The sequence below is a fragment of the Motacilla alba genome, chromosome 1A (assembly GCF_015832195.1).
Source record: "Motacilla alba alba isolate MOTALB_02 chromosome 1A, Motacilla_alba_V1.0_pri, whole genome shotgun sequence".
Classification (NCBI taxonomy): domain Eukaryota; kingdom Metazoa; phylum Chordata; class Aves; order Passeriformes; family Motacillidae; genus Motacilla; species Motacilla alba.
In genome coordinates this window covers 14,580,821-14,608,465 of record NC_052031.1, presented here as the reverse complement: position 1 = coordinate 14,608,465, position 27,645 = coordinate 14,580,821, and the positions used below count along the sequence as shown (strand labels likewise).

Here is a 27,645-nt window from a genome sequence, read left to right as displayed (position 1 = left end):
AAACCACCTTGTCAACTAAGCCAGAGCACTAAGTGCCACATCTAGGTGTTTCTTGGACAGTTCCAGGGATGGGGACTCCACCACCTAGAGTTTCAATGCTTAACCACCCTGTCAGTGAAGATATTCTTCCTGATGTGCAGCCTGAACCTACCCTAGGGCAGCTTGAGGCCATGTCCTCTTGTCCTGTCGCTGGTTGCCTGGGGGAAGTGGCTGATCTCTAGCTGGCTACACCCTCCTTTCAGGTAGTTAAAGCCAGTAGAGCTGAGCTCACTATCGTTAGGCAAGGCTTGATGACACTGATTATTGTTGCCTGTTTATTAAATATCCAGATGATAACCCCTGTGTGTCTATTTTCCACTAACCAGATAAATAAGTGGAGTTGCAATAGGCCACATGCAATAACCAAACTAGATAAATTACCATTCATTTCTGCCTGAAAATTGTGTGCACTCGTGAAAAAAATTACAATTGCAGATCTAAAGCTTTTGATACATTTGGGAAAAGCCTTCATGAAAGTGGGAATTGGTACTCATACACCTTAGGCAGACATATGCTTCAAGGAGTAAGGAATTGCATAATTGAGAAAGAGACACAATCCTAAAAATAAAATCACTCTGAATTTGAGACAAGCGCCTTAATGCAGTCTGAGCTGTTACTTGAATGCTTCATATTCTTGGTTTGTTTTAATTGCTTTTCTCTATTAGGTTTGTGAGAAAGGAAGTAATCCTAAATTGGTGGAGTTGTTATTAGCCAGTGGTGCTCGAGAGCAGGATGTTCGGAGTGCTTTGACCATCAGTATAAAGAGAGGAGATAGCCAAATCATCAGCTTGCTCTTAAAGAAGCTTAGCCTTGATGTCACCAACAGCAGTATTTGTCTTGGAGGATTTGGTTTTGGCAGATTAGAGCCTTCCTGGCTCATTCCTTTGTTCCCAGATAAACTTACTCAAACCAGAAAACAGAGTGAGTATATATAGAAATTGCTGTACAAAATGTGTCGATATCTTTTGATGATACTATGAATGTGTTTTAGGTGAAGACTTTCGGTTGAGAATCTCTTCATAACATTCAGCTTGCTATAGAAAGTGTGGCAAAACTTGAAAATAAATCAAGTTACTTCTGTTATTTTTTTGAAGCTACTTAGATTTCTTGGAGATTATTTTACCTTTTCCATTTCTTGTACATATAGATGCAGGTTCTGCATTGGCAAGGATGGTGCTCAAATTCCAGATGAAGAACATTTCAGAGGATAGATCAAGAGCCTCCTCTGATCCAAACTTATCTGAAGATGGAGTGGACAGAAACTGTGACTGGAATTTCATACCTGACCCATTAGTGGACAGTATTTTTCCTTTGAGTGATGATATTGATAGTGAAGGTAATTGTTTTTCTGTTCTTTTTTGCTTTTTATAATCCAAATCTAATGTACTGGGGCTAGACTATAGCCATAAATCAGTTGTTTATTTGTATTTGAGATTTAACACCTCCCATGAAGAAAAAAAACTTCATCTAAAATTTTGTTTGGGGTAACATTGGAAAGTAGTTTGTGGTGGTTATGTGCTTCATCTACAAAACTAAGACCTTGAAGAATTTTACACAGTTATACTTTTAGAATTATCTTGTCATGCATTCAGTTTCTTGTAGAGAGAAACAGTAAGATTCTTGTGACTGAATTTAGATTTTGACTTTTTCTGTCTGCTTCTGAGCTGCCTTTATAGTCTATGACAAAAAGCAAGAGCTTCAAGAGCCCAGTTTGTCTCATCATAAAGTCAGGTGTATTGTGATCTAGAAACTCCTCTGGGTATCCTGTAAATAAAGTTCATACAACCTGATCTGATATAGAGGACTATTACCAGCAACTTAATAATGAAAGTAGCCTTAATTTTTAATGTATCTTTTTTGTTGTTCAAATGTTGCTCTTGTTTTAGAACAGCTGGTTACTTAAAATCAACACAGATGAAGAATTTGAATTTTGGAATCAGAGAATCCTAAGGAACTTTTTTATTCTGCTTTGTTCTTTTCCTTATATCGTTCAGCACCACTTTTAATTTTGTAGGTTAATTTGTTGCCCCATGTAGAAAAGTTGTTATCATAAAAAAATTCAGGAGTGATTTTGGGAGTTTTAAAAGTAGCTTTGAGAAGAGGGACATCAAATGTCTCCAGATAATGACACCAAATGTCTCCTAAATCACTAAATCCAGAGTACCATTTGATGTTTCATTTTCAATAAATGTGGAAGTGCAAATTTATCTGTTGAAATACAACTCTATTTTAAAAAGCTATTTACACTGAAGTAGCAGACACTATGTTCTATGAAACATGCATAATAATCCCAACCCAGTGGAAATTTTGTATCATAAATCATCCTGCAATCACCTGCAGGTCCTACTTGAAGAATGTCAAATGAGTATGGCCCCTCTGCTCTAAAACACACTGACAACATTCTTGGCCTATTGCACACAGAATTGACCAGTGAGATCCTGCCAGTATTGATGCTTTTGGAATGCATCTCTTCCTTGTATGTCAGCATCTATAGTACAGTTGAATTATGAGCCTCATCTTTAAATACATTTTCTTACCTATTTCTGTTCTTGTGTTCAAGGTAGTGAAGGTCCACTTTTTACAAAAAAGAAGTCCAATTCCATTGCAGTTGCTGATTTATATTGTAGGGAAAATGCATGTCAGAGAGGTTCCCCTACTTTACTGCGACATTCCTACTCTGTGGTAAGTCAGATCCATGCTCATTTCAGGTTTTTTAAGTCCATCTATGTAGCCTATTTCAAAATTATTAAAAATCAAGTGATAGGAAAGGTCATGTAACCATATGGGCTTTGTCTCTCTGTTGCCATTCAATGTTTCCTTCTGTTGTGATGCACTGTGTGGATGAGTTTATGTCAGCAAAAATTTATAATCACTAAAGAGTAGATAAGATACCCTTTTGAAGTGTTCAAATTTCCAGTCTGGTGTTCAAATGGAAATACAGGAACCATGGGCCCAGTCACAAAGACTTAACTTCCCCTTAGTGAAGCTGATCTTCAGTAATGATCAATGGAGAGAGACTGATTCCCTAAGAAGACATAAGAGGACAAATTGGTGGAATAGAAGTCAGATTCCTTTGGAAGGAGCTTGTTTCTTTCCATTGACTGTAAAGGGAAACTGGAGAGACTGGCTTTCCTAGAGGAAATTATGTTTTGTAATACTCTGCTCCATCCTATTACTGCACCCTAGTGAAAGTCATTCTGGGTTGCCAGAAATGCACTACTTTCATTGCACTTTGAATCTACCATTCTTTCATATTTCATGGATCAATATGTTTTATAAAGATGTGACCTATTGTTATTTTGAGTTCAAGTGTATAGTTTTTTTGTGTTCTCCCTATAAGCTCTGATAAAAAGAAATCACAATAAAAAGAGTTTTACTGAATTTGGATAATTTCAGAGCATGCGTATGTTCCTAAATGCTTTTTCTCTTGGATTTTGCAGGGACCTGGCTCAGATTATGAACCATTAATGAAACAAAGACGAAAATTCTTGCTCTCAGATGAATCCCCCAGTAAGTAAACTGTACAATTTAAGGTATATAACAGATTTTGCAGCCTTAATGCTTTCACAAGCATAGCATGCAAAGATTTGAGACACATTATGTATTTGTTTCAGAGGAGGATACATTTTGGAAATACTACAGTAAAGTACAAATAATGCATATATAGAGGTTTTTATTTCTTGGACTCCACAAATAATTTATGTAGGCAGTGAAATTTAATGAGAGCCCTTATTAGCTTTCAAAAGCTCCTTCTGTTGTGCAGTGCATAAACATTCACCTCTTTCTCTTCCCTACCGTCTTGTAAATTTCTGTGTCTTAATAGAATTCTTCATGGATTTGGATCTTAACCAATATCCAAACATTCACTCTCTTCTGCATCTTTAGATCCCAAGTGAAATAATCATAATTTTACCTAAGTGATAGTGATAAATTAAATCATGTTTTTTTCACATTTTTGTTTTAATAGAAGGCATCTCAAAATTGTCATCACATATAAGATCATCAGACAGTCTTTCTTCATTGATCTCAGAGAAAGAATATATTAAATCACTAGATCTTTCATCAAATGAGCTGGAGAACATTGATGCCATCAGCCAGAACAGCTGCTTAATTAGTCATCTGGAACACCTTGAGAAACTGGAGCTCCACCAAAATGCTCTTACAAACATTCCAGAACAACTGTGTGAAGTAATTCTGCATAATTTTATGTAACACAAGTTGAAATTAGTTAAAATACAGTGTTGATCTCTAATAATGTAATCCATAAATATTGTAATAATGTATCCATAGCAATATTTCTCAAGAATATGGGTGTATATTTTGTCATGCCACATACATTTACTCAACTTTCATTCAGTGGATTCATGTTCATTAGAAATAAGTGTTTACATGGGATTGTTTTGAATAATTTACTGCAGAGAACTGCTTTAAGATGTGTGGAATTAAGTAGCATAATAATGGCAATGGAACAGAGAACTGCAGGCAATTAATATCTTAAATTTTATGAAATGCAGCTAATTGTTTTTAATAATGCCCTATACTTTATTTTTTTAATAAATATTAGAGGTTACATTGGTATGATTGCTATTTTCTGCTACTTTTCCATGTGAGATAAATATAAATGAATTAATAATTTGTATAAAAATATATAACAAAAGCAAACATATAAATTCATATTTCCTTTTAATTTTTTACAAACAAATTATCCTTTTGTTTCAGAACTTGAAGTGCCTGACTTACCTGGATTTGCACAGTAACCGGTTTTCTTCTTTCCCGCTGTACTTACTGAAAATGAATTGTATCGCGAATCTCGACATCTCGCGAAACGACATTGGCCCTTCCTTGGCTTTGGATCCGAGCCTCAGGTGTCCAACCCTAAAGCAGCTTAACCTTTCATACAATCAGCTGGTGTGCACTCCTGAATTTCTTACAAGTGTTGCTGAAAATCTGGAACAGCTCATGCTGGAAGGGTGAGTAGCATGAGTAACTGGACTGTAGCATAATAAACATTATAGGAAATAATAGATTTGTCATGCAGAATGATGACTCTTTAAAGCATGTAAAGGATTGTTTAGTCACTGGTAAAATACTGCCATTGTCTTCCAAATGTGTAAATCGCTACAGTTTTTGTAGTTGGATTGCAAAGTACAGGATGTGAGAATGACTTTGGATCTTGATAGAATCTGATAGCATTGCTGTTCCAGTACCATGCTAAATATGTTGTAGTTCAGCGTCTTTCTGCTGCCATACTATTAATCCACAGGGCTATGTAGTCTGACATATTCAGCTAGGTTTTGTGTATGCACAATACAGTTTCCACTGTGTTTCATATGCATAAAAGCTTTTCTGGAAGTAGTAGTAATGTGATTTTAGGTATTGGTATGGATGTGTTTTAAATGACAGAGACAGGTAAAACATGTAGCTTTTTGTTTGCCAGCGCTTATTATCATATTTGTTAGTGAGGTAATTCATACTCATGTGGAATTCTTAAGAATGCAGTTGGTGATAGCTCTGTAAACTGCAGAGACTGTCTCATTCATTTCCTACAGTTCATGCTGAATGAGATGGTGAACTTTGTTAGTAATACTACCCTGGCATAACAGTGGATGAATCTTTTATCCCTGTGTTTTTGGGATCTTTCTCTTCCTCTTACTAGTGTTCTTCTCCCCAGAATATGTTGTGTAAAATTACATACTAATCCTGAATTGCATTCCATACAGGAATTCTTTTTTTAAATTTTTGTAGGTTGTTAGTAATTCTGTAATATTGAAAACACATACTTTTAGTACACAGAACCTCTCACAAATGCAGCAATCGTCTTTGCATGAGATTGAGCTCCACTATGTAATCAGAAAATTAAACCTTGCAATACATTTTGACACTTGGTCTCCAAATTAATTAAACTGATTTTAATATCAGTTGTGTTATTCCATGTTGCCACATGTACTAGTGGTTTTGCTGACTGCTCAGTCTTAGTGTAGATAAAGTTTTCTTTTTGCTTTACTGGTATAAGGATGACTTTGTCAGATCAACACTACTTTCATCTTTTACCTAATAGCTCCTGAATAAAACATGGATTGTCTTTTTTTCTTGTTGTTATCATAGAAACAAAATTTCATGCTTATGTTCACCCCTATGCTTAAAAGACCTGAAACTTTTAAACATTAGTAAGAACAGTATTTCATCCCTTGCTGAGAATGTCTTCATGGGCTGTACAAAACTGGAGCAGTTCAATGCCAGGATGAATGTTCTTGGTAAGTATCTGTGAAAACAGGATTTGCCTTCTAGAAATTATTCCAAGTCACAAAATTCCTCTGCCACCAACATTTCGAGTCTTGGGAGAACAGAAAAGAGTAATACCACATGTACTAGTCTTTGTTTATACAGTTTCCTAAGCATCAGCTTTTGATCACTGAAATGTAGAGTATGCTTCCAGTCATTTGATCTGACTCACCCAACTCCTCTTGTTCCTGCGTTTGGAGTGGATGCTGTAAAAGTGACTGAGTGTACTTGAGATTGTACACACACTGTTGAGGAGGATTCAAAGAAGAGAAAATCATTGAGATTTAGCTTGCAAATCTAGTACTAAAGCAGGTTTAATACTGCACTGTAATACATATATGCATCCTGGCTTGTACCAGCAGCCATGTGTCCAGCAGGACCAGGGCAGGGATTGTCCCCGCTGTACTCAGCCCTGGTGAGGCCACACCTCAAATCATGTGTTCAAGTTTGGGCCTCTCACTTCAAGAAAGAGGTGCTGGAGTGAATCCAAAGAAGGACAGAGGAAGGGTCTAGAGCACAAGTCTGATGGGGAGCCTTGGGGGGGAACCTTAGCACTCTCTACAACTGCCTGAAAGGAGGCTGCAGCAGGAGGGGTTGTTGGTCTCTTCTCCCAGGGAGCAGGCAATAGGACAAGAGAAAATGGCCTCAGGTTGTGCTTGGGGAGGTTATATTGGGGATTAGGGAAAATTTCTTCACTGAAAGAAGCACTGGAATAGGCTGCACAGAGAAGTGGTTGGAGCACCATCTCTGGAGGTATTTAAAAGACGTGTGAACGTGGCCTTTAGCGGTGGACTTGGCAGTGTAGGGTTAATGGTTGGGCACAATAGTCTTAGAGGTCTTTTCCAACCTAAATGATGCTGTGATTAAATATTTACCACACTGTATCCAGCATTATCTTCAGAACAAGAGAGAATGTTTGGTTCAGTTGCCTGCATGCGGGTGTCATTTGAGGTGCCCTGAATCATCCCCCTGGGCTTTCAGCTTCTGGTCCAGAAGCAGCAGATCTTCCACACTCATGTGTTTTATCTTCAATCCTTCTGCACACAGCTCAGGTAGCACTGGGCAGATTCCCTTCACTAGAACCCAGTGTTAAGGAACTGAATTGAGTCCCTCCAGAGTGTGGGTCAGTCGTTTAGCATATTTTTTGTAAAGGTGTCAAAATCCCTTTATTTATGCAAAATAAAAATTATACAAATTAGATTTTCAATGAAACTGTGAGAGTTCATAAATTACTGTTAGAATTTATTCTTTCAAGACATAAAATCTTCTATTTAGAAATTGCTGTCACATTATTTCAGAAGGTAACTTAGAATTGCATTAAACACAGCTGAACAATTGTAGACTCATTTTTATAAGAATGAATAAGAATGAATGGGTGAATAAGACCCAACAAATCCTAGGTCACATGGGAATCTTTTGTATACTTGCAGTACAGTAAAGTGTAAGTAAGATTATTTTGGTGTTAAATGCCACCAGGAGATGAAGGATAACAATGTATAATTTGTTAAAAAGACAATGTATTAATTATATTTGGACTTTAGTTTTTAATAAGCTTTAAGAAAGAGGATTTGAACTCTGCCTTTGGTAGGTGATACCTTTGTATGAAAATTATAGACTGACAGTCTTAAAAATAATTTAAACCATTCTTAAAATCATAGCATTAACCCCTTTTTCTGCTCTAGAAAAGATACCTGACTTGTCATCCAGCATAACAAGTTTAAAATTATCCCAGAATTGTTTTGTTAATGTTCCAGAAGCAATTCTTCTTCTACCACAGTAAGTTACTCTTTCATTCATTGATGTTTATGTCAAGTTCTTGATAAAGAAAATCTGATGACTTAATTGTTGTTATGCAGAAAATTCTGCATGGTTTACTGATTTTCAGGGAATCCTCACTGGTTAAATCCAGAACTTGGTAGCTTTTAAACTAAAGACAAATTAGTCACATTTTCTTCATGATTCTAAAAAATTCTGTTCCTCAGATTCAAATCACTGTTGTTGAAAATATATTCCTTGACAGCTAAAGCTGACAATTCTTGCTGAGAATACCAGAATTAATCTCATATTTCCTTGGAACCAACAATAAAAATATATCAGCCATTTTTCCTTTTTGAGTTCTGCAGACTTTTGCACAAGACTACTGAGATTAGTTTTTCACTTCCTAAATAACGTGAGATACTTATGCTCAAAGAAAAACACTTCCTCCAGAAGGAGTTGTGATAAAGATGCATGTGACATTTATTTTGCTATGCCTTCAAAGCATTATTTATGTGAAAATTAGACTTTTGCTTCTTTTATAGAAGTTGCTGACCTTAACATATCACTAGAATGAGATTGTGGAGGGAGTCCTTGCAAGGGGTGATCCAATAGGTATGGGGAATTGTGAGTGCTGATGGCACCATAGAGAGAGCAGATCCACAGATTTGGGAATTTATATTAGTCAAATATTGCACAATTTCAACATGCTAACATTCACAGCTGCAGATTTCATGGATGTGTTGAAAAAAATGCAGTTTTCAGGTTCTGCATCTCCCAGCTCAGACAAATGAAGAAGGTATTGCATGCATTTTTGTGTGCTTCATAGTAACATAAGCTTGTCCAATAGGTCGAGGAGAACTGTGTAATTCTGCACATACATGTGTTTGCAAAAATACCTTCTTGTATTTGGATTTCAGTCAGAAAACCATCTCTTCTGATAGCTAATCCACTTGTTTATTAAAAACGAATACAGCTTTGGTTTCAGCTAATCTGGGTTTGGTTTTTTCATTTGCTTACTTCTCTCTTTTTTATTTTCATGTTTTTAGTTTGAGATCAGTAGATTTAAGCCAAAACAAGATCACAAGCCTGCCTGGACCGATGCACTGGAAATCACTCAATTTACGGGAGCTGTTATTTAATCATAATCAAATAGATGTCTTGGACTTGAGTGAAAAGGCATGTGCGTGGTCTAGGCTAGAAAAGCTACACCTCTCCCACAACAAGTTAAAGGAGGTAAAGTGTAAGATTCTTCTTAAAGAAAATTTAATTGCTTTTCAGTTGAATGCAGTTTTTCAATGTTCATTTGATTTTCACGTCAGCTCTCATACAATTGCATTGTATTGGTGAAATGGTATGTAAGTGCAAATATTTCCTTCCTCTGTGAAGGAAAATTGCTATATGCTATTCAGCTTTTCTTCCTGGAATGTGTCATATAATCAGTTTGTATACTGAATTACTTACAAGGTCTTTTCTCTCTTACTGTGGGATGTTAGGCCTGTTTATTGCAAAAAATGAACTGCAGCAGTAAAAATAATACCTAGTTCTGTTACATAATTAATGTATTCATGTTCCTCATTTTTTAACATTTAATTGTCCATTAAATGTTATTTTATTTAGATTCCTCCTCAGATTGGCTTCCTAGAGAACTTGACTTCTCTGGATGTAAGTCATAATCCTGATTTGAGATTCTTTCCCGATGAAATGGGAAGGCTGTCCAAAGTCTGGGATCTTCCTTTAGAAGGACTCCATCTTAATTTGGACTTCAAGCATGTGGGATGCAAAGCCAGAGACATTATCAGGTTTGTTGCCCTATTGTTCTTGAATATTCCTGGTTTGCTTTCTTGGGATTTGCAGTAAAAAAGAGAATTATTGAGAAGATAACATGCTGTTGTGTGGGAGGTTATGATAACAACACACAGAGATAAAATAGAGTGGTTTAGACCATACTAGTATTACCTCTTGAATTTGATGCTTCCACAAACTGTGCAATAAATTGGCGCTTACCAACTGTTTGTAGTATGTTTATTGTGTTCCCCAGTTCCTCTGTGCACTGCACAGAGCACAGTTTTGGGATAATTACAAAGCAAAAGAAGACATATTCTGAATTAAACTTTAGATTTCAAACCAGAAACTAGAGTAGACAGTTAAAAGAACAGTAATATCAAACAGATACTGAAAATTTGAAAAAAAAATTGTACAGTTCTAGATTTTTCTTTGTTGTTGAGTTCTGTTGGTCTTTCTTCTGTTATACACTTCTGTGAGTTTTGCAAACCTTTTTCTACCAGATTTCTTCAGCAGCGACTGAAGAAGGCTGTGCCTTATAACAGAATGAAGCTCATGATTGTTGGAAACACTGGCAGTGGGAAAACCACCCTGCTGCAGCAGCTCATGAAAAGCAAACGAACAGAATTGGGCTCTCCAAAAGCTACAGTAGGCATTGATGTAAAAGACTGGATCATTCAAGGGAAAGGCAAAATGAAGAAGGAGCTTATATTAAATGTGTGGGACTTTGGAGGTATTTCCTGAGTTTATTTTCCTTTACTATTGTCTTTTCTAACATTTTAATGCATTACTTATTCTTGGAGTCAGCCAGTGGTCGTTCAAAGTGGGGACGGTAGAATCACAAACAAACACCCAAAGTCCAATGACCACTTAGAAATCAGTGGATTCTGTCAATTAGCAGCTCAAAGCCTCAGGAATTTCTCATCACCAAATGTGGTTTGACCACTCATTTCTAGACTATATTTCTATCATAACTATAATACTTAGAATAATCGTTTCAGAATAGTAAGAAACTGCTTGTAATCACCAGATGAATCTTTCATTAAACTCTGTTTCTCCATTTTGTAGTCCGGGTCTCTAGGCTCTGCAATATCACAGGTTTGTATGGTCACAGACAACAAAGCACTTAGGATGAGTCTTTGAACCTTGTGTTTCTGGAAAACTTTCTAAGTTTGGGAGAGTATAGAAGCACTTCTAAAATCCAGGGCTATTTGGGGCTATAGAAAAGTTATTTTTAAGCAGAGATCTGTCATCATTTAAATACAGTCTATCACAATGCATAAGCACAGATCAGTGCCATTCAAGCTGGATGTCCAGCTTTAGTTGTAATTTTAAGTGCTTAATTATGTAAATTTATTTTGAAGTTGCTGAAAGTATAGGAGAAAGGAAAGGAAAGAGTGAGGGAGAAATTCAGTATTGAAGTTTTAAAAGAATCACTACCTTTTAAGTTGTCTATGCAGCAACCATGTTTATCCAGTTAAATCTTACCCTTGATATAAAACCAGTGTACGTGTTTTAACATTACACTTCAATCAATGAGCTACCACAGAGTGCCTTCCTAAAATTCATCGTTTTTAGGGTTTCCTGTCAATTTATATAAATTTCTGCAAACATTAATTTCACCTGTGAACTTGTGTCAGGGGACATGTGTTCCTCTGCCTTTTTGTGATCTGAAGATGTTCAGTCAAGGAAGTTCTAATCAATGGAAATGTTTGATCATTAGGACAAGAAGAGTTCTACAGTACCCATCCTCATTTCATGACCCAGAGGGCTTTATATCTTGCTGTTTATGATCTCAGCAAAGGACAAGCAGAGGTGGATGCTATGAAGCCATGGCTTTTTAACATCAAGGTAAGCCTTACAGAATGGAATTCTCCTTTCCAGGGAGCTGTAGGTGAACAGCAAATTAACCATAAATATTTGTATAGGGGAAGAAGAAAAAAATTCTTCAAAAAACCAAGAATAATAATGTTAAACAAGACCTGAAATACATCATGTACTGGATATGAAAGTATTTTTAGACATAGAAAGACATGATCACCTCCACTTTGGACTTAAAAATTGTACACAGTGATGTGCAAAGGAGTAGTTTGTATATTCTGGCAATATTTTGAATTTACTGATAAAAATAAGAAAGGAATAGCATTAAAGAAATAATGACTTACACTTGCATTTTTCTTTTACACCACTATAAATTTTGGGGAAATCAGAATTAGAATAATTTAAAATTGACTAGATAAAGCTTGAAACCATGCTATTAAGTGGCTTGAAACCATGCTATCCTATTATTAATAGGAATTATTCCAGAACTATGGTAGGGAATTGACCTGAGAATCTGCCTGTGTATTTGTCATTTTTTTAAGTGTTTTTCTCCATTTATGGAGCCATTCCATGGTGAGTGAGCATTACTTGTCTTTTCTTTTTGTAGGATGCTTAGCCATGGCTGGGGAATACACTCACAAAAAGACTTTGTTTACTGCTCCTGTTAATGAACTTGTCTTTTCCACTCTTTTCACCTTGGGCAGTGATACAAGATACAGCAATCAGTTTAGTATTGATGAAAATCACTTCTGATGTGTTCTCCTTTGCTTGCAGTACCTGCTGATGTTTCCCTGCTGTCCTGTTCCATTGACAGCTAGCAAAGTACCATTTCTTTTGGCTATTCCATTTTGTTGGATGTTCTTAACGAATACTGTCCCTCTATTTTACTGCCAATAGTGTTAATCTGCAAAGAATGAAATACAGATGTACACTCCTTCCTTTTAGAAAAAGCTGATTTTTTTAATATTTCTCTTTTGAAATAGCTCTCTGAATGTTTGACTAAATCGCTCACATTTTATGTGAATATAAAACTCTAAAATCAACATTTGCTATTGAGTTCATCAACAGTATGGATCTCACTAACAGGCTCGAGCATCAACATCCCCTGTGATTCTTGTTGGCACTCACCTGGATGTTTCTGATGAAATGCAGCGTAGGGCCTGCATGAGTAAAATTACCAGAGAGCTGTTGAACAAGCGAGGCTTCCCAGCAATCCAGGATTACCACTTTGTCAATGCCACAGAAGAATCTGATTCCATTATCAGACTTCGGAAAATCATCATAAAGGAGAGTCTTCACTTCAAGGTGAGATAGATACTATTTTTAATGTTGAAAACATCCTTGTTTTACTTAAGTGAATGCATTTTTGAACATTAATGCATAATTAAATAAATTCCTGTGTGATAGCAAAGTCATCTTGCCTTCTATAAAATGTTACACACAGCAAAATAATGAAGGAAAATCACCAGATTTGTTTTAATTTGATTTTCTTCCCAAAAATTCAACTTAGTAAAAATACTAGCTAAATTCTGTTTTCAAGCACTATGGCCATAAATCAAGTATTTAATTAAAAATGAGCCATCATTGTCTTATGAAGAAATTTAATTAAAACCTTGTTTTCTTGGGTGGCATCATGTAATTACAGTAAGTATTGCAAGATTTCAGGGGACAGGAAATAGGATATTGTGGTTTGTGAAAACCAACTGATTTCTCATTTACTGATTTCAGTTTACATAGCATGAAACTATTTCTATAAAGAGAAAAGTGAATTAAAGCAGGAAAGGAAGATCCTGTGGACTGAGTGATCCTCCTAGACTGGAATATCTGCACTTGTAATTCTCTTGTCTCCAAAGTCATCCCAACTCACTCCCTGCTCTATCCTTTGCCACAACATGAGGCCCTAAGTGTGAATGAAGAGACCAGCCCAGGCATGGAGCTTGTAGAAAGACAGAATCTTATCTGTAACAAAAAGAATATGCTTTTTCTTAATTTGTGCAACAACACATTTTTCATTTTTCATTTATGTCATAGCACATTAAAGAGAAAAGGTGATGTCCTGTGCTACTTAAATCAATGGCAGAGCTTCATAAATTGTACCAGAACCCAAATTTCTTTGAAATGACTGCTTGGAAGATTTTTTAGAGCAAATGATGTATTTATAACTAGCCTGACGCCAGTGGTGCTACAAATGAGTTAAAGTGTACACACCTCTCTTGCTTCTCTCAGGAATTAGCAGCTTAGCCATATCCAGATTCTCTCTAACTTCATTCCATAGTGCAAGGAACAGCTAGCCAGTCCTAAATGGCAAGGAGGTGCCCTCTCAAGTGAAATGGGTTGATTCCTCCCCTCATACATCCAGTAGGCATGAATTCAGCTGGTGTTTTTATGTGGCTCACCATACTTATTGAACACCCCAGAGAAGTTCTGCTTTTTGAAAAATGTTGTTCCTTTAATGTCCACATCTTGAGACTATGACTTAAACAGATGTTTAAACTTCTACACAGATGGTTGGTGCCCTGAAGGAAATGAGATAGCTACCATAAATGGTGTAGGTAGTTTGTGAAAGGAATGTTACAAAGTATCTCCTTAGACATTAGACAATGTTAGTTAAGTATTCAGCATTGTCATCAAGTACTCTGAAGTCTTTGAAATTACACAAGGTACTAATTTCATCTGCACAAGGTACCAATTATATTTTTGACACATTAAAAACATCACAGTACATTGGTGAGAGAAAGATTATAGTTAAGAAGCCAGTTTGTAAATATTGGGAAAGTTGTTTCCCATTTTCTCAAAAATGTTGGTAGGTCAGCATACATGGAGAAAGGAAAACCTGACTGGGTACTAGTGATTACCAAATATCAAAGGGTGTCTGCAGGAAGGAACAGAGGCTCAGGAAACAGGCACAGGGCACCTGTTTGTGTCACTCATGTGGCTAAATTTATTTCATTCTATTCTCTTGTCCACTGACTGCCAGCAGTGGAGACTTTTAATTGAGCTACTGCCCTCTTCCCCCCCATTTACCTAAAGACTTGGCTAGAGATATTACATACTACGAGAAGTATAAATTTTTATTATTAATTTGTCTATTGCTTTGTATTAACTGAAGATGTGTGATATAATCTGCTCATACAGTGAATATTTTCCTTTTACTTTGAACCAAAGCTTCTCTTTGAAATAACATTTTCTGAGAGACCTCATTTATTATTTTTTATGTACAAGTAATATGGAAATATTTTCTTCTCTGAGTAGTCATTTGTAGAAAGACATTATAATTCTGAAAGAATAATTTCTTACATCTACCTTTCCGAGGCCATGTTAGTCAATAAATGAGTGTTCTTGTTCCTTTCTGCTTCTATTGAGTGCACATACACTTTATATCTTAATTTTCTGCATTTCACATGAGTAAATTAATACATTTAAGATTATTATTCATAATTTTACAGATCAGAGATCAGCCAGTGGTTGGTCAGCTAATTCCTGACAGCTACCTGGAACTGGAAAAGAGAATTTTGCTGGAACGTAAAAACGTCCCAGTGGAATTTCCTGTAATTGATCAGAAACGCTTGCTGGAACTGGTACAAGAAGGCCAGTTACAGCTGGATGAAAATGAACTCCCTCATGCAATTCACTTTCTGAATGAATCAGGTAAAATATTCTCTTCAATGTGTGTTTGTTAGCACTTTGTTGTAAATCCGCAGCTGACAGATCTGTACATGATTTTATGTCTTTCACAAGGTAGCCACAGTATGGTAAGCTGAGGTGTCTAAGCTTGGGTAACATCAGTTTGTTAAACCACATTATGAGGAAGGGAATTCCATGACATGAAATATCAGTACTGTAACAGTTTATATCTCTTGCTCTCTTTTACCCCTCGAAAACATTCTTCTGTGGGTTAGGCAGCACAGTTGCTGCAGAAATATGCAATTGCTCCAATCACTCAGATAGAATAGTGGTTAGAGGAACACATGTAACAGCTTATCTCAGTGCAGTACTGACTTCCTAAGATTAAATAATAAACCACACTGATCTTAATAAAAAAGCAATCAGATAGCTGTATTTATTATTCAAATGGTTTATGTCAAGTCATTTAATAAAACCAGCCCAGAGTGGAGTGCTTACTTTGCTTAATATTGATCTTGAGCAATGCATTGCTAATTACAGCATTCTTTGTGCAGGTGTTCTCCTTCATTTCCAAGACCCAGCACTACAGCTGAGAGATCTGTATTTCGTAGATCCAAAGTGGCTGTGTAAAATCATGGCACAGGTCAGACTGAACACTTTTTGTGCGTACACTTATGGTACATATTCCCCTGTCTAAAGCCACTGTAACTCCTCAGTGTTCGTTCTTCACCATTTCTTTATTGTTTCATGATCTAGAATTTTCTCAAGGACAATATTTTTAACCTGGTTCTTTCTGTTTCTATTGCTTTCTGGACAACTGTGTCATTGCTTATCTGTTCTTACATTGTAATGTCCTATATCATTTAAACTGCAAGAGACACAAGAATACATGTAGAGCAGAAAAACCCATGCATGCAAGGTAATGCTGCAATATGTTGCTACAGGTTGGGATGAAAGCTGGAACTTTGGGCTAAATGCTGTAAGAATGGGAAAAATTGTAATTGTATGCTCGATGGCAGAGACAAGTGAGTGGATATGAGGTTGGAATGGGAGAGCAGCAGACTGACTGCTTAACTGAGACCATCATTGAAATGTTGATCTAGAAACACTCTCAAAATTTATTATATATATTGAGATTTGCTAACCTATGAAACTTTCATCTAATGATGAATGTACACCTGAAATTGTTTCACTTTTTTAAAAGATTCTGATGGTGAAAGTGGAAGGCTCTTCTAAATATCCTAAGGGAATTGTGAAGCGTTCAGATGTGGAAAAATTCCTTTTGAAGAAGAGCAAGTGCCCTAAAATCTATATGTCACAATACTTTAAGCTTCTGGAAAAGTTTCAGATTGCTTTGCCATTAGGAGAGGACCAACTACTAATCCCAAGCAGGTAAGCAAAGAGCTAAATCCGCAAATGACAGCCACAGAGATAGATCAAAATTGAAACCTCCCATCATGCTAACTAGTTTCACTGATCATCAGAGCAGTTTGGTACATGAAAGCATGACATGCTGTTTGTGCATTACATTTTAGTAAATGCTTTCAGAAGAGATATGTTACACTGATCTTGTAGCAGATAAAGCTTATGTATCAGCATGGTGGGTAAATAGAAACTATAAAAGATAGAACACTTTATGAGGATAGTACTTCTTTTACAGTTACCATGCTTCAAGACTACAGCAAGGAGGTTATAATTTAGTTTCACAGAACTGTGCCAGCATTACAGATTTTTATTGCAATATAAAAGATAACAAAACATTTCCATAACCTATTTGTGTGAAGTGAGAATCACCGACAAGTTACTCAGAGGCACTACCTCTTTCAAAAAGTGTAGGTACTAAATGTGGTGACAAAAAAGTGTCATGACTTTGAATGTAGTATTTTTGTTTTATCTGAAGCAGATAACTCAGTTTCTCTGCCTCAGTTACAGATTTCCCTAATGTGTTTAGTAATGTTTATGTTGCCAAGTGGAGAGAGTGTTGCACGGCTGCACTGATTGGGATTTTTGGGTCCTTCAAAGCCCTGGGATAGGAACATTTTATCTGAATGTCTTACCTGCCTTATATATGTCTCAGATTTTTCTCATATTTGCATTAAATATCTAATGATCCATTAGTGAGGTACTATTGGATTTAAATTACAGTCAGAACTTCAGTTTGACACAAGCAAGCATAATAAACAAACACTATCTGTTAGCTCCCTGACATCTGAATTATACATTCATTAATAATATATTTTACGTTATAAATAATATATGTCATAAGCTCAGATATATTACATCATCAAATACTGTCTTAATATTTTTCTTCTTTCAGCTTGTCTGATCACAGACCTGTTATAGAGCTTCCCCACTGTGAAAATTCAGAAATTATCATCAGGCTGTATGAGATGCCATACTTTCCTATGGGATTTTGGTCCAGGCTCATCAACAGGTTGCTTGAGATATCTCCTTACATGCTATCAGGAAGAGGTACAAATCTTTATCTTCAAAAGGAATAGTGTGCACGTTTGCCTTGGATGCCAACACCTGCACTTTAAAGCTTTAGTCCCCAGCACTGTTTTGCTTTGGCTAAATTCTGAGCACTTCACAAATGTAAGAAAAAGACAGTGGTCAGTTTTGTAATTTAGAAGTATCCAGGAACAGATAGTGCCTGATCTTGCAGCAGTTGTGTGTAAAGGAAAGTAAAGGTTGTAAGTGGTCCATTTCTCTCCTTCACATGCTAGGGATAGGGTAAATCCTTATATTTACTGCTATTTGCTTCCATAAAGAATATAGGAAGGGATATGTCTTCCACACAGAAAAACAATCTGGTTTTCTTCAGGTTCATTAATTCTCCCTTTATTTAAGTCTCAAAGCTTTGCTTTTATCAGAAAGAGGGGATATGTCTTTACTTTTTTTTCCAAGAATTTCATGCTTTCATATGGTAATACTCTACAAATATCACTTGTAAATGCCTGATTTCCTGGCATTTGAGTTTCTTCTGAGCATCAAATTCCAGTTGCATCCTGCTATTTCATCAGTGTGTGACAGGAAAAATTTAAATCACAGCTTTTTTTCATACTTTCCCTGGGATATTCTGTGCTTGAACCTGAATGTACCTAAGCATTTCTGTAATGCTTACCTGCTGCATGACTTACCATCTGGTTAAATACTTACATTTTATGGGTATGCCTTCTAGAACTGAGCACAAGTTGACATATATTTAGTTTTTCTGGGGCTGTGCTGCCTGCCAGGTTGTAGCCTTAATTTTGTTTGTTATTTGGGTAAGTATAACCCTACAATCATAACTATATATTCACAGTACTGTGAATTATTCTGAATATTTTAAAATTAATATTGGAGATCAGATTAGAGTTTAATCTAATTTTATGTTTTCTAGAGCGAGCTCTCCGTCCTAACAGAATGTACTGGAGACAAGGCATCTACTTGAACTGGTCTCCTGAAGCTTATTGTCTAGTGGAATCAGCAGTATTTGACAACAACCCAGACAGTTTTTTGAAAATTACAGCACCTTCTTGCAGAAAAGGTTAATTATTCCTGAGCCTGAATTTTGCTCCAGTTTGATTGCAGCTTGGCATTTTGGTTTGTTGTGCTTTTGCCTTTGGAATATAGAGTTTATCTTTGCAATTAAACAGACTGGGTCTGTAATTTCCCTCTTTTTGTTTCTTAAAGGGTGCATCCTTTTGGGGCAAGTTGTGGATCACATAGATTCTCTTATGGAAGAATGGTTTCCAGGTTTGTTGGAAATAGATGTTTGTGGTGAAGGGGAAACACTGTTGAAGAAATGGGCTCTGTACAGCTTTCAAGATGGTGAAGAACACCAAAAAATACTACTTGATGACTTGCTTAGGAAGGCTGAAGAAGGTATATATTTATGCCATTTGAGGTATATAGAGGTGCACTTGTATCTACACAAATACTGTGCAACATTCCCTTTATAACATTTGGGTATTTCATGTTATTTTAAAATGTTTCATTTCCATAAGAAAAAGTCCCAGTGTAAGTCAAAAGCAGCTTGGGGTTTTTTTTTATGTCACAGCTGTCTAGTATATATAAGAATAGAATATGAGACAGATTGCATCTACTCTGTGTAGTTATAAAAAAATAGCAGTAATGCAAAGAATTATTTCATCATAATAGTGATAATGCAGCTTCAGTCTTGGAACTGAATCCAGCAGATAGTAAAACTAATATTTGATTTCTTGGTTGGATCACATAGCACAGTAATTTAAAAGACAATATTCAGTATGGCATTCTACATATTGTCAACATTCTTTCTTTTCACAGAAAAATGATGTCTTGGTTAGTGTTACATTGCAGCCATGTTTTTCACATTTGATAGGTACATAAATAGAACCTTGAAAATACTTAAACATGTAGGAGCCAAGAATTGAATAGCAAATGTAATTAGTATATATGTCTGTGTGCATGCTTATGTGTGTATATATATATATACACATATATGTATATATATAAGCCCATATATTAATCTTATTTTAGGTACATTGATCTTATGCAGTCTCAGAGGTCCTCATGCCTTTCAGTGCTTTTTCACTGATACCTTCCTTTTTTTTTTTTTTTCATTTTCTCTTTTGTTTTTCTTAGGTGACCTTTTGGTAAATCCAGATCAACCAAGACAGACCATTCCAATTGCTCAGATTGCTCCTGATCTGATACTGGCTGATTTGCCTAGAAATATTATGTTGAACAATGATGACCTGGAATTTGATGAAGCTCCTGAATTTCTCTTGGGTAAGCATTATTTTGTAGGATGTGGGTTTTTTTTTAATAGAGACTGTGTAAACAAATCTATTGAAGTCAGTTCTGCAGCATATGAAAAGCAGTTTAGGATTTATTTTCTGAAGAAATGTATTGTAAGGTATTCTGAATTTCAGGTTATTGAGTTTTGAATTTTCCATTAATTTGTGCACTAGGATGCTGGTTTTTATGTGTTTAGTTTACTGATCATGAATCTTAACACAGTAGATAATCCACATATTTTATAACTGAGCCCTTTCAGCTATTATTTTTGAGAAATGGCTGTTATCCCTTTTTTAGTAATACTCTTCAATGTTATCATTCAAAAGGTGATGGTGGCTTTGGATCTGTGTACCGTGCATCCTATGCTGGTGAAGAGGTTGCTGTAAAGATTTTCAATAAACATACTTCCCTCAGGCTCCTAAGACAAGTAAGGAATTCTGCCTTTTTTTCTGTAGTGCTGCTCTTGGAATACCAGCCCTAGCAAAGAGTTTTAAAAGTTTAAGTAAATTGCAAGTCCTCATTCTAAAACATTCCTCACTTTACTTCAGATGTAGGGATTATGCTTTTTGCACTATTTCATCTGATTTTACAATTTACAGGAGCTTGCAGTGCTCTGCCACCTCCACCACCCCAGTTTGGTGTCTTTGCTGGCTGCTGCGATCCGTCCCCGGATGCTGGTGATGGAATTGGCCCTCAAAGGATCTCTCGATCGTTTGCTTCAACAGGACAATGCAAGTTTAACTAGAACACTTCAGCACAGGATAGCTCTACATGTAGCAGATGGCTTAAGGTAAATGTGACTTCTGCATTGCTGTAAAAACAGGATATAGCTTTAAAGATGGTATACTGCAAATGAAAAGCCTCTGTTCACTCACATCTCAAGCAGAATATTTCCTAGGTCAGACAAATGCTTGTATTTTTATGGTTGATTGGCTGATATGTAATGCATACTTTCATTACCTGCTTTTTTCCTGCTAACAAGTGATGCTCATATAAGCAGAGAAATTGCAAGACTCTGGGTGCAGTTTCCATGTGGCTGTTGATTTCTTACTGAAATGTCAAAGAAATTAATTTAGGGCATTTTTCAAGTTCTGAAAGTTCTTTAATCACCTCACCTCATTGCAGTGGGACTTTAAAATGACAAAACCTGCAAGAGGGTTAAGCTTAAGGTTCTAACTAATTTCAAACTATCAGTGACTCTTCAGATAAAACTTGGTACTAAAATACTGCAATGTAAGTAGTAAAGTAGTAAAGAGTAAATAGTATTTCAGAACAATCCTAAAGTCATTATCCAGAAAGGCTGTGTCTTGTTGGTGATGTTTAACGTTTTTAACACAGTATTTCATGTTTGAAAACACAATTTACTGTTACAAGAATAATGCACTCAGTGTGTGTATACAAATGCATCCCTAACTTGTGAATGCTTTCAGTAACTATTTTTTGATTACTAGGTACCTGCATTCAGCAATGATCATCTACCGTGATTTAAAGCCTCACAATGTGTTGCTCTTTACCTTATATCCCAATTCAGCTGTTATTGCAAAAATAGCTGACTATGGCATTGCCCAGTATTGTTGCCGAATGGGAATAAAAACCTCAGAAGGCACACCAGGTATGGAAATAGGGTTTGATTTAAAGTCCATTATGTCCAAAAATAGCTAATATATTTTTAACGTAGTCTGTAAGAAGTAACTCAAATCTATATTCTAGTTGAAAGTCACAAAAGGGAGTCCTAATCATATTACAGGTTGTGATGCCAGATTTATACCCAATGGCCATTCCTGCTGTTCATGTTTTAACACCTTTTAGAAGAATCAAAGAGTATACTAAAGGTTTAGAAAGAAAAAAAATAAATTATATGCATTCATAATAATTTTTCATTGTCTAGTTTTAATATGGCTATTGTGATATTGAAATTATACTGCTAAAATATTTTGCTTTAATTTCCAGTAAAGTGTACATAAGTCTTAATTTTTTTAAAGGCAATAAATATCTTCACTGTTCCCCAACTTTAGAGAGAATCTATTAGCATCCATTCTAAAGCCCTGAACAATTTAACCACTTTGAAAAGTTCCTTTAGGTCTTTTAAATTGTGCTTGGGAGCGTCACTTCAAGTGTTACATGTTAGACCATCAATAAAGACTGCAGACTTGCCCTTGATTTTCAGCATTCATTGATAAAGTAATTATTTTACATTAAAGGGGGCAGGAGCTCTGTAACTGATGTACTGTCCCCTTCTTTTATACTTACTGCTGATATTTTTGGACATCTGCCAAATACAAGCTATTGCCAGCCCAGAAATAGTTTGATGTTTTGACTCGCACTTCCTGTGCCATTTTTATCAATAATTGTTTACTTTTTAAAGTACAAAGTTGGCTTCATCCTGATCTGAAGCATACTTAATAATGAATGATTTATTTGCAGGATTTCGAGCACCAGAGGTTGCCAGAGGAAATGTTATTTACAATCAGCAAGCTGATGTTTATTCATTTGGCTTGCTGCTTTATGACATTTTAACAGGAGGAGGTAGAATCATGGAAGGCTTGAAGTTTCCAAATGAATTTGATGAATTAGCAATACAAGGAAAATTGCCAGGTATGCCTTGTTTCTAAAAGTTTTAGCTTTTGTCCTGCCTCCTCCAGAAGTAGCATATCTTATGAGTTATGTTGTATCTAACAGTGATCATAGAAGGAGGCTTAGAAAAATACAGCATTCTTCATATTCCTTCTGCATTACAATACATAATTATTGGCTGCTGAAAGGAAGATTAAACAGGCTATCAGGCTGGACATGATGTAATCATCTGGACAATATAATTCAGAACAACATGACTTGGGCAACTCCTGCCAGTGTTGAGAGCTGTTGAATTTTTGTAGCATTACAAGCTGAATGTCTGGTGTTCTTATTTATTGCCCAGGAGTAGTGGCTATACTCATGAAACATACTTTGAGGAATGTTTTGCTCCATTTAGGAAAGAACAGCATCGTTCAGTCTGGCATAGCTTCTCCATTATGAGAGACAGAGTGTTCATACATTTTCTGCTCCTTAAGGAGAACAGTCCAGTTCTAAGCTCAGACAGTTTCCGCCCCCTTCCTGAAGAGGATATCCCAGGAACTGATGACTAAGTATCTTAAATGCAGCTGTATTGACTGTATTATAAGCCCTGTATATATAAGGGATACTGAAGTATTAGTTTCTGGAGATAGTACAGTTCCTTCCACCTATGCTCATAATTTCTATATTTCCACCAAAAGAGGGGCTGGCTGATCTCACAAGCAGAGAGTGCCTGTCTTTTGCTGCACTGAAAATGCTCATTGGCAGGTATTCATCACTAATGTTACCTCTGTCTGAGGTAGGACTGGAATATTTGCTGTGGATTATGATAAACTAAAAGGAAAACCATACAGGCACCATCATGAATGATTTGTTCTCAGAGAGTTCAGCAGCTATAGGCATAAGATACATATTCCAAGCACTAAGTGGGAATTTAAATTTCCATATCTTGTAAATGCTATATGGAGTTGTTTATCTATTTGCTGTATCTTTTATGGGAAGTTCATCTGTATTTCATATACTCAGAAGAATAAATGTGGAAAACCATGTTTACAGGAATTTGAAAGCCTGTTGACTGAAGTGCCATAGCCTTGAACGGTCAGCATTAATGGAAACACAACCCATGTGTATCTGCAATTCAGTCCCAGGCACAAGGACATCAAAGAAAAAGATAAAGCAAAATCCATTTCCTTTAACTGCTATTAATTAAAAGGACTCTAGTTCTAGCATTTCATGCTGTAGCCTGTAATGGCAGATGAGCAATTCCAAGCTGTTCATGCTGACATTTTACCTAAGAATGTGATATTTCTTAGAGCAGCTCAGTAAGAAGCTGCATGAATTCTAAAAATAAGAAGGTTCGTTAGAACTATGGTAAATGCTGGTTAATAAGTTATGTAATTTTACATTCTAGATCCTGTCAAAGAATATGGGTGTTCCCCCTGGCCTGAAGTTGAAAACTTAATTAAAAAGTGTTTGAAGGAAAACCCTCAGGAACGACCAACATCTTGCCAGGTATTACTTAGTTTATTTGCTTTTTTATGATAGATGGCAGTACAAAATTGTGGTTTCTGAAAAGGAATCAGACATTAAGTTAATGAGAAACACAGGTTTCTTTCTGTTGTTCTTTTCTGGAATGGAAACTGCCATGAAATATTGTCTGCTCTCACCTTCCAGAATAAACTGTTGCATTGAAATCTACCAACCACATGTTCTAGCTTGCTATTTTCCCCTGTGTTGCTGTGTAGCAATTGGAGTGAAACACAATTCAGATTACTTCTTGGTCTTTACTAGAGTATGCAAAAAAACCTTTGTTAAGTAGTATCAGTGCAGTTACACACTGTTCTGTGGCAGTACAAATGACCAGGGCTGCAGAGATACTGTGTCCATGTCTAAAAAATGCTGTTATCTGTTGTTTGTTATTTATCAAGCGCTTGTTGTCACCATGGGCATGCTGTGGCTTTCTTTATAGGTTTATGAGATCCTGAATTCTGCAGAGCTTATCTGTTTGATGAGATATGTCTCCATACCTAGCACATCTACAGCAGAGTGCATGGTGGCTGCCAATCAAAGCTGCAAGAGGGCAGGAGTCTGGATAGGCAATGGGAACACAGAAAAGGCACAACTTTCATTTGTTAACCTAAACACAGATGGACATACTTGTGAGGTATGTGGGAAAGTTGACATTTATTCTAGTTTTTCTGGCAGACAGATATATTTCAGAAAAATTATTTGCAGTTTTACTGCAGGATATTACTTCTGGAAAGCTAAGCTTTGAGAGAACAAAGATTGCTCATAAGTGAGTCATCACTGTATCCATGAAATGAAGTAGAAAAGCAGTTGCCTTTTACTCTCTTCCTGCTTTCCAGCCTGAACTTTCCCATAATACTATCTTTCTACTGCTGGATTACTTTCTTCTACTGAGATGGAAACTATTTCTAGCATGGAGACTACAGAAAGGAGCTAATAATTAGACAGACCTTCATATCTCTACCTCCTTTTTACAGTCCAGGTTGTCTCTTAACAACTTCTCACTTCCCACAGATGCCTTCTCCTTGTGCCACTTCAGTGATGCTCTCCAGTTCTTTTCATTTGATTTTGTACATCTCAGCCCTATCCCATCAACAAAGAGGAAAGGTTTTACCCAGGACTGATGTGATGAACATGTGTGCCAGAACTAGCATGATTCATCATCAAAGTTGTTTCAGTTCTATTTCCATCTGCCATCTGTTGACCATGATACATCTGAATTGGTAGCTTTGGTATAAATTATATGGGTTGTTTTTCTAAAAATAAAATGAGAAAAAGAAATATTAGGCCACTATTTTCATTGTAAGCAATTAGAACTGCAAGAGTTCCATTTTTTTCCATCCTCTGATGGCTTCCAGATCTTGATTTGATTAAAAAGACTATCTTTTTTTGTCAGCATTCAGCTGAGAGATTTTCCTGTGTACTGTTTGATTTTTCTGTCCTTCCCAGCACTTGGAAGATAAGTGGCCCAGCTGATGATTTATTCTGCTAATAGGGAATTAGATTTCTTAAAGGGGAAGTTAGGCCAAGGGTCTGTCCAGAGTCCAAGAAAATTGTGCTATATTTTTATCATCAGTAATTTATAGCATTTACCATTACTGAAATAATGACCAAGTTGTTTTTCTTCTTCTTTTCTGACTCAGGATATTGCAGACAGTAAAATTATAAGTTTGGCCTTAGTCACTCTTCCTACTGAGAAAGAAAACTGGATTGTAGCAGGAACCCAGTCTGGTTCTCTGTGGGCAGTTAACACAGAAGATGAAACAAGAAGGCATCGTCTGCAGAAAATGTCAGATTCCATCACTTGTTTGTACTGTAATTCTCTTTCAAAGCAAAGGTATAAATGAATTTTAAATGTTTTGGGTTACATTTTGAAAATACTGCTAAACTGAGGTGTTCAGAAAATGACATCTGTACACGCTGCACTTTTGTTCTGACAGCTGCTTATTTTGCCTGTGTTTCCACTTAATTTTGCACCCAGTGCAACTCGGGACTACATTCATGATCACAGGGGTTGTGTTTGCTTTTAGTGTTTAATTAAATACTTGAAATACTAGAGACTTCTTGTTTAATTTTTCTTACCTGATTAAGGCGCTTCTAGAATTAATGATTTTATTTTATTTCAGCAAACAGAAGAATTTCTTCTTGGTAGGCACAGCTGATGGCAAACTGGCAGTTTTTGAAGACAGAGCCGTAAAGGTAGACAACTTTGCTGGCTGTTCTACAGAGTGTTATCATAATATCTAAAGCAGCTACCAAGAGTAGATTTATTTCATGCCACTTATTTTTAATTGCTTCTCCAAAACTAAAATTAATTTTCTATTGCAGTCTGAGAGGAGCTGCACACTTTGCAATAACTGCTATAAACAAAAGAGTTAAGAGGTGGAAAATTCCTTTGAAAGGCCTGGCAAACTGTCTAGAGACTGACATTATTGGTTGTTGTTAAGAATATTCTAACAGTTTTGACCTCCTTTATTTATTGCTGTAATAGCTCCTTTTTCCTCTCATTTAGTAAATTTTTGTATAACAGCTATATGCAAAAGTAAAATATTGTTTAGGTTTTCTGTAGATCAAAGTTCTGCTCACAGAACAGATGAAGAAATGCTGGGAGCTGTTTATATCATCTGGCACCTGAAGGTTTAGTTCCTGACTATATGCATTTAGAGCAGTTATGGAGTTGCAGTGCATTTCAGAATTAGAATATGATCCAGTGTAGGATGTCTTCAAAGACATAGATGTGTCTTTCCAGGCAGTCTTTGAATTGCCCCAGGGGTTGCAGAGAGTGTCAGTCCCTGCTCTGGCCTGTTTCTGCTCTCAGGCTGGCTCCTATGGGACATCTAGAATGGGAATATGGTGCTTTTCAGTCAGTAATGTTCTGGAAATGTTCTGAACCATCAAAAATCTGGATAAGTAAATTTAATTCAGCCGGCTGTGTGGCCTTGTTTTAACAGGATTCTGAGCGTCTGCATCCTCCTTGTTTCTAATACAGAATATGTTTCTTCTTGCAGTGTAAGGGTGCTACACCTTTGAAGATACTGACTATAGGAAATGTTAGCACACCCCTGATGTGCTTAAACGAATCCTCATGCTTATCTGAAAAAAATGTAATCTGGGGAGGCTGCGGAACAAAAATCATTGCCTTAACCACTGACTTCTCTGTTCAAAAGCTCATTGAAACAAAGACAAGTCAACTGTAAGTTTTTGATTTTTGTAAGTGATGTTTTTTGGCTCATTTGTGTTCATCAAAGGTTTCTGATGGTACTTTGATGTAATGTCTTATTCTAGAGCCCATTCTTTGAGTTTGCTTGTTTCTGTTCTTTTCTTTCCATAATGCAGGTGGAGTATCAGTGAGTAATGTTCAAAGTATTTGTGGCTGCTTTTAAACCAGGAAATACATTTTTACTCCATAGAGGATTGATGAAGTCAATAGCTATGCAACTGATCAGTTTTCATCTCCAGTTGGCCTAGTCCAGGCCCTGTTTACTTTACTTAGAA

General features: G+C 36.3%; 1 protein-coding gene across 3 annotated transcripts in view; it reads left to right on the top strand.

The window, feature by feature from the left end:
- LRRK2 (leucine rich repeat kinase 2) overlaps window positions 1-27,645 on the top strand; it is a 62,486-nt gene that overhangs the window by 27,980 nt on the left and 6,861 nt on the right. For all 3 annotated transcript variants that reach the window (XM_038153970.1, XM_038153972.1, XM_038153973.1), the window contains 29 exons: window positions 705-960; window positions 1,187-1,375; window positions 2,600-2,721; window positions 3,480-3,549; window positions 4,007-4,227; window positions 4,759-5,009; window positions 6,145-6,293; window positions 8,004-8,097; window positions 9,126-9,312; window positions 9,697-9,878; window positions 10,365-10,594; window positions 11,585-11,712; window positions 12,769-12,987; window positions 15,129-15,330; window positions 15,861-15,949; window positions 16,511-16,698; window positions 17,624-17,778; window positions 18,689-18,835; window positions 18,982-19,173; window positions 19,915-20,061; window positions 20,397-20,497; window positions 20,670-20,860; window positions 21,522-21,682; window positions 22,495-22,665; window positions 24,035-24,135; window positions 24,593-24,787; window positions 25,794-25,987; window positions 26,277-26,349; window positions 27,159-27,343. In XM_038153970.1, coding sequence (XP_038009898.1) covers window positions 705-960; window positions 1,187-1,375; window positions 2,600-2,721; window positions 3,480-3,549; window positions 4,007-4,227; window positions 4,759-5,009; window positions 6,145-6,293; window positions 8,004-8,097; window positions 9,126-9,312; window positions 9,697-9,878; window positions 10,365-10,594; window positions 11,585-11,712; window positions 12,769-12,987; window positions 15,129-15,330; window positions 15,861-15,949; window positions 16,511-16,698; window positions 17,624-17,778; window positions 18,689-18,835; window positions 18,982-19,173; window positions 19,915-20,061; window positions 20,397-20,497; window positions 20,670-20,860; window positions 21,522-21,682; window positions 22,495-22,665; window positions 24,035-24,135; window positions 24,593-24,787; window positions 25,794-25,987; window positions 26,277-26,349; window positions 27,159-27,343 — 4,790 coding nt within the window. The remainder of the gene's footprint in view (window positions 1-704; window positions 961-1,186; window positions 1,376-2,599; window positions 2,722-3,479; window positions 3,550-4,006; window positions 4,228-4,758; window positions 5,010-6,144; window positions 6,294-8,003; window positions 8,098-9,125; window positions 9,313-9,696; window positions 9,879-10,364; window positions 10,595-11,584; window positions 11,713-12,768; window positions 12,988-15,128; window positions 15,331-15,860; window positions 15,950-16,510; window positions 16,699-17,623; window positions 17,779-18,688; window positions 18,836-18,981; window positions 19,174-19,914; window positions 20,062-20,396; window positions 20,498-20,669; window positions 20,861-21,521; window positions 21,683-22,494; window positions 22,666-24,034; window positions 24,136-24,592; window positions 24,788-25,793; window positions 25,988-26,276; window positions 26,350-27,158; window positions 27,344-27,645) is intronic.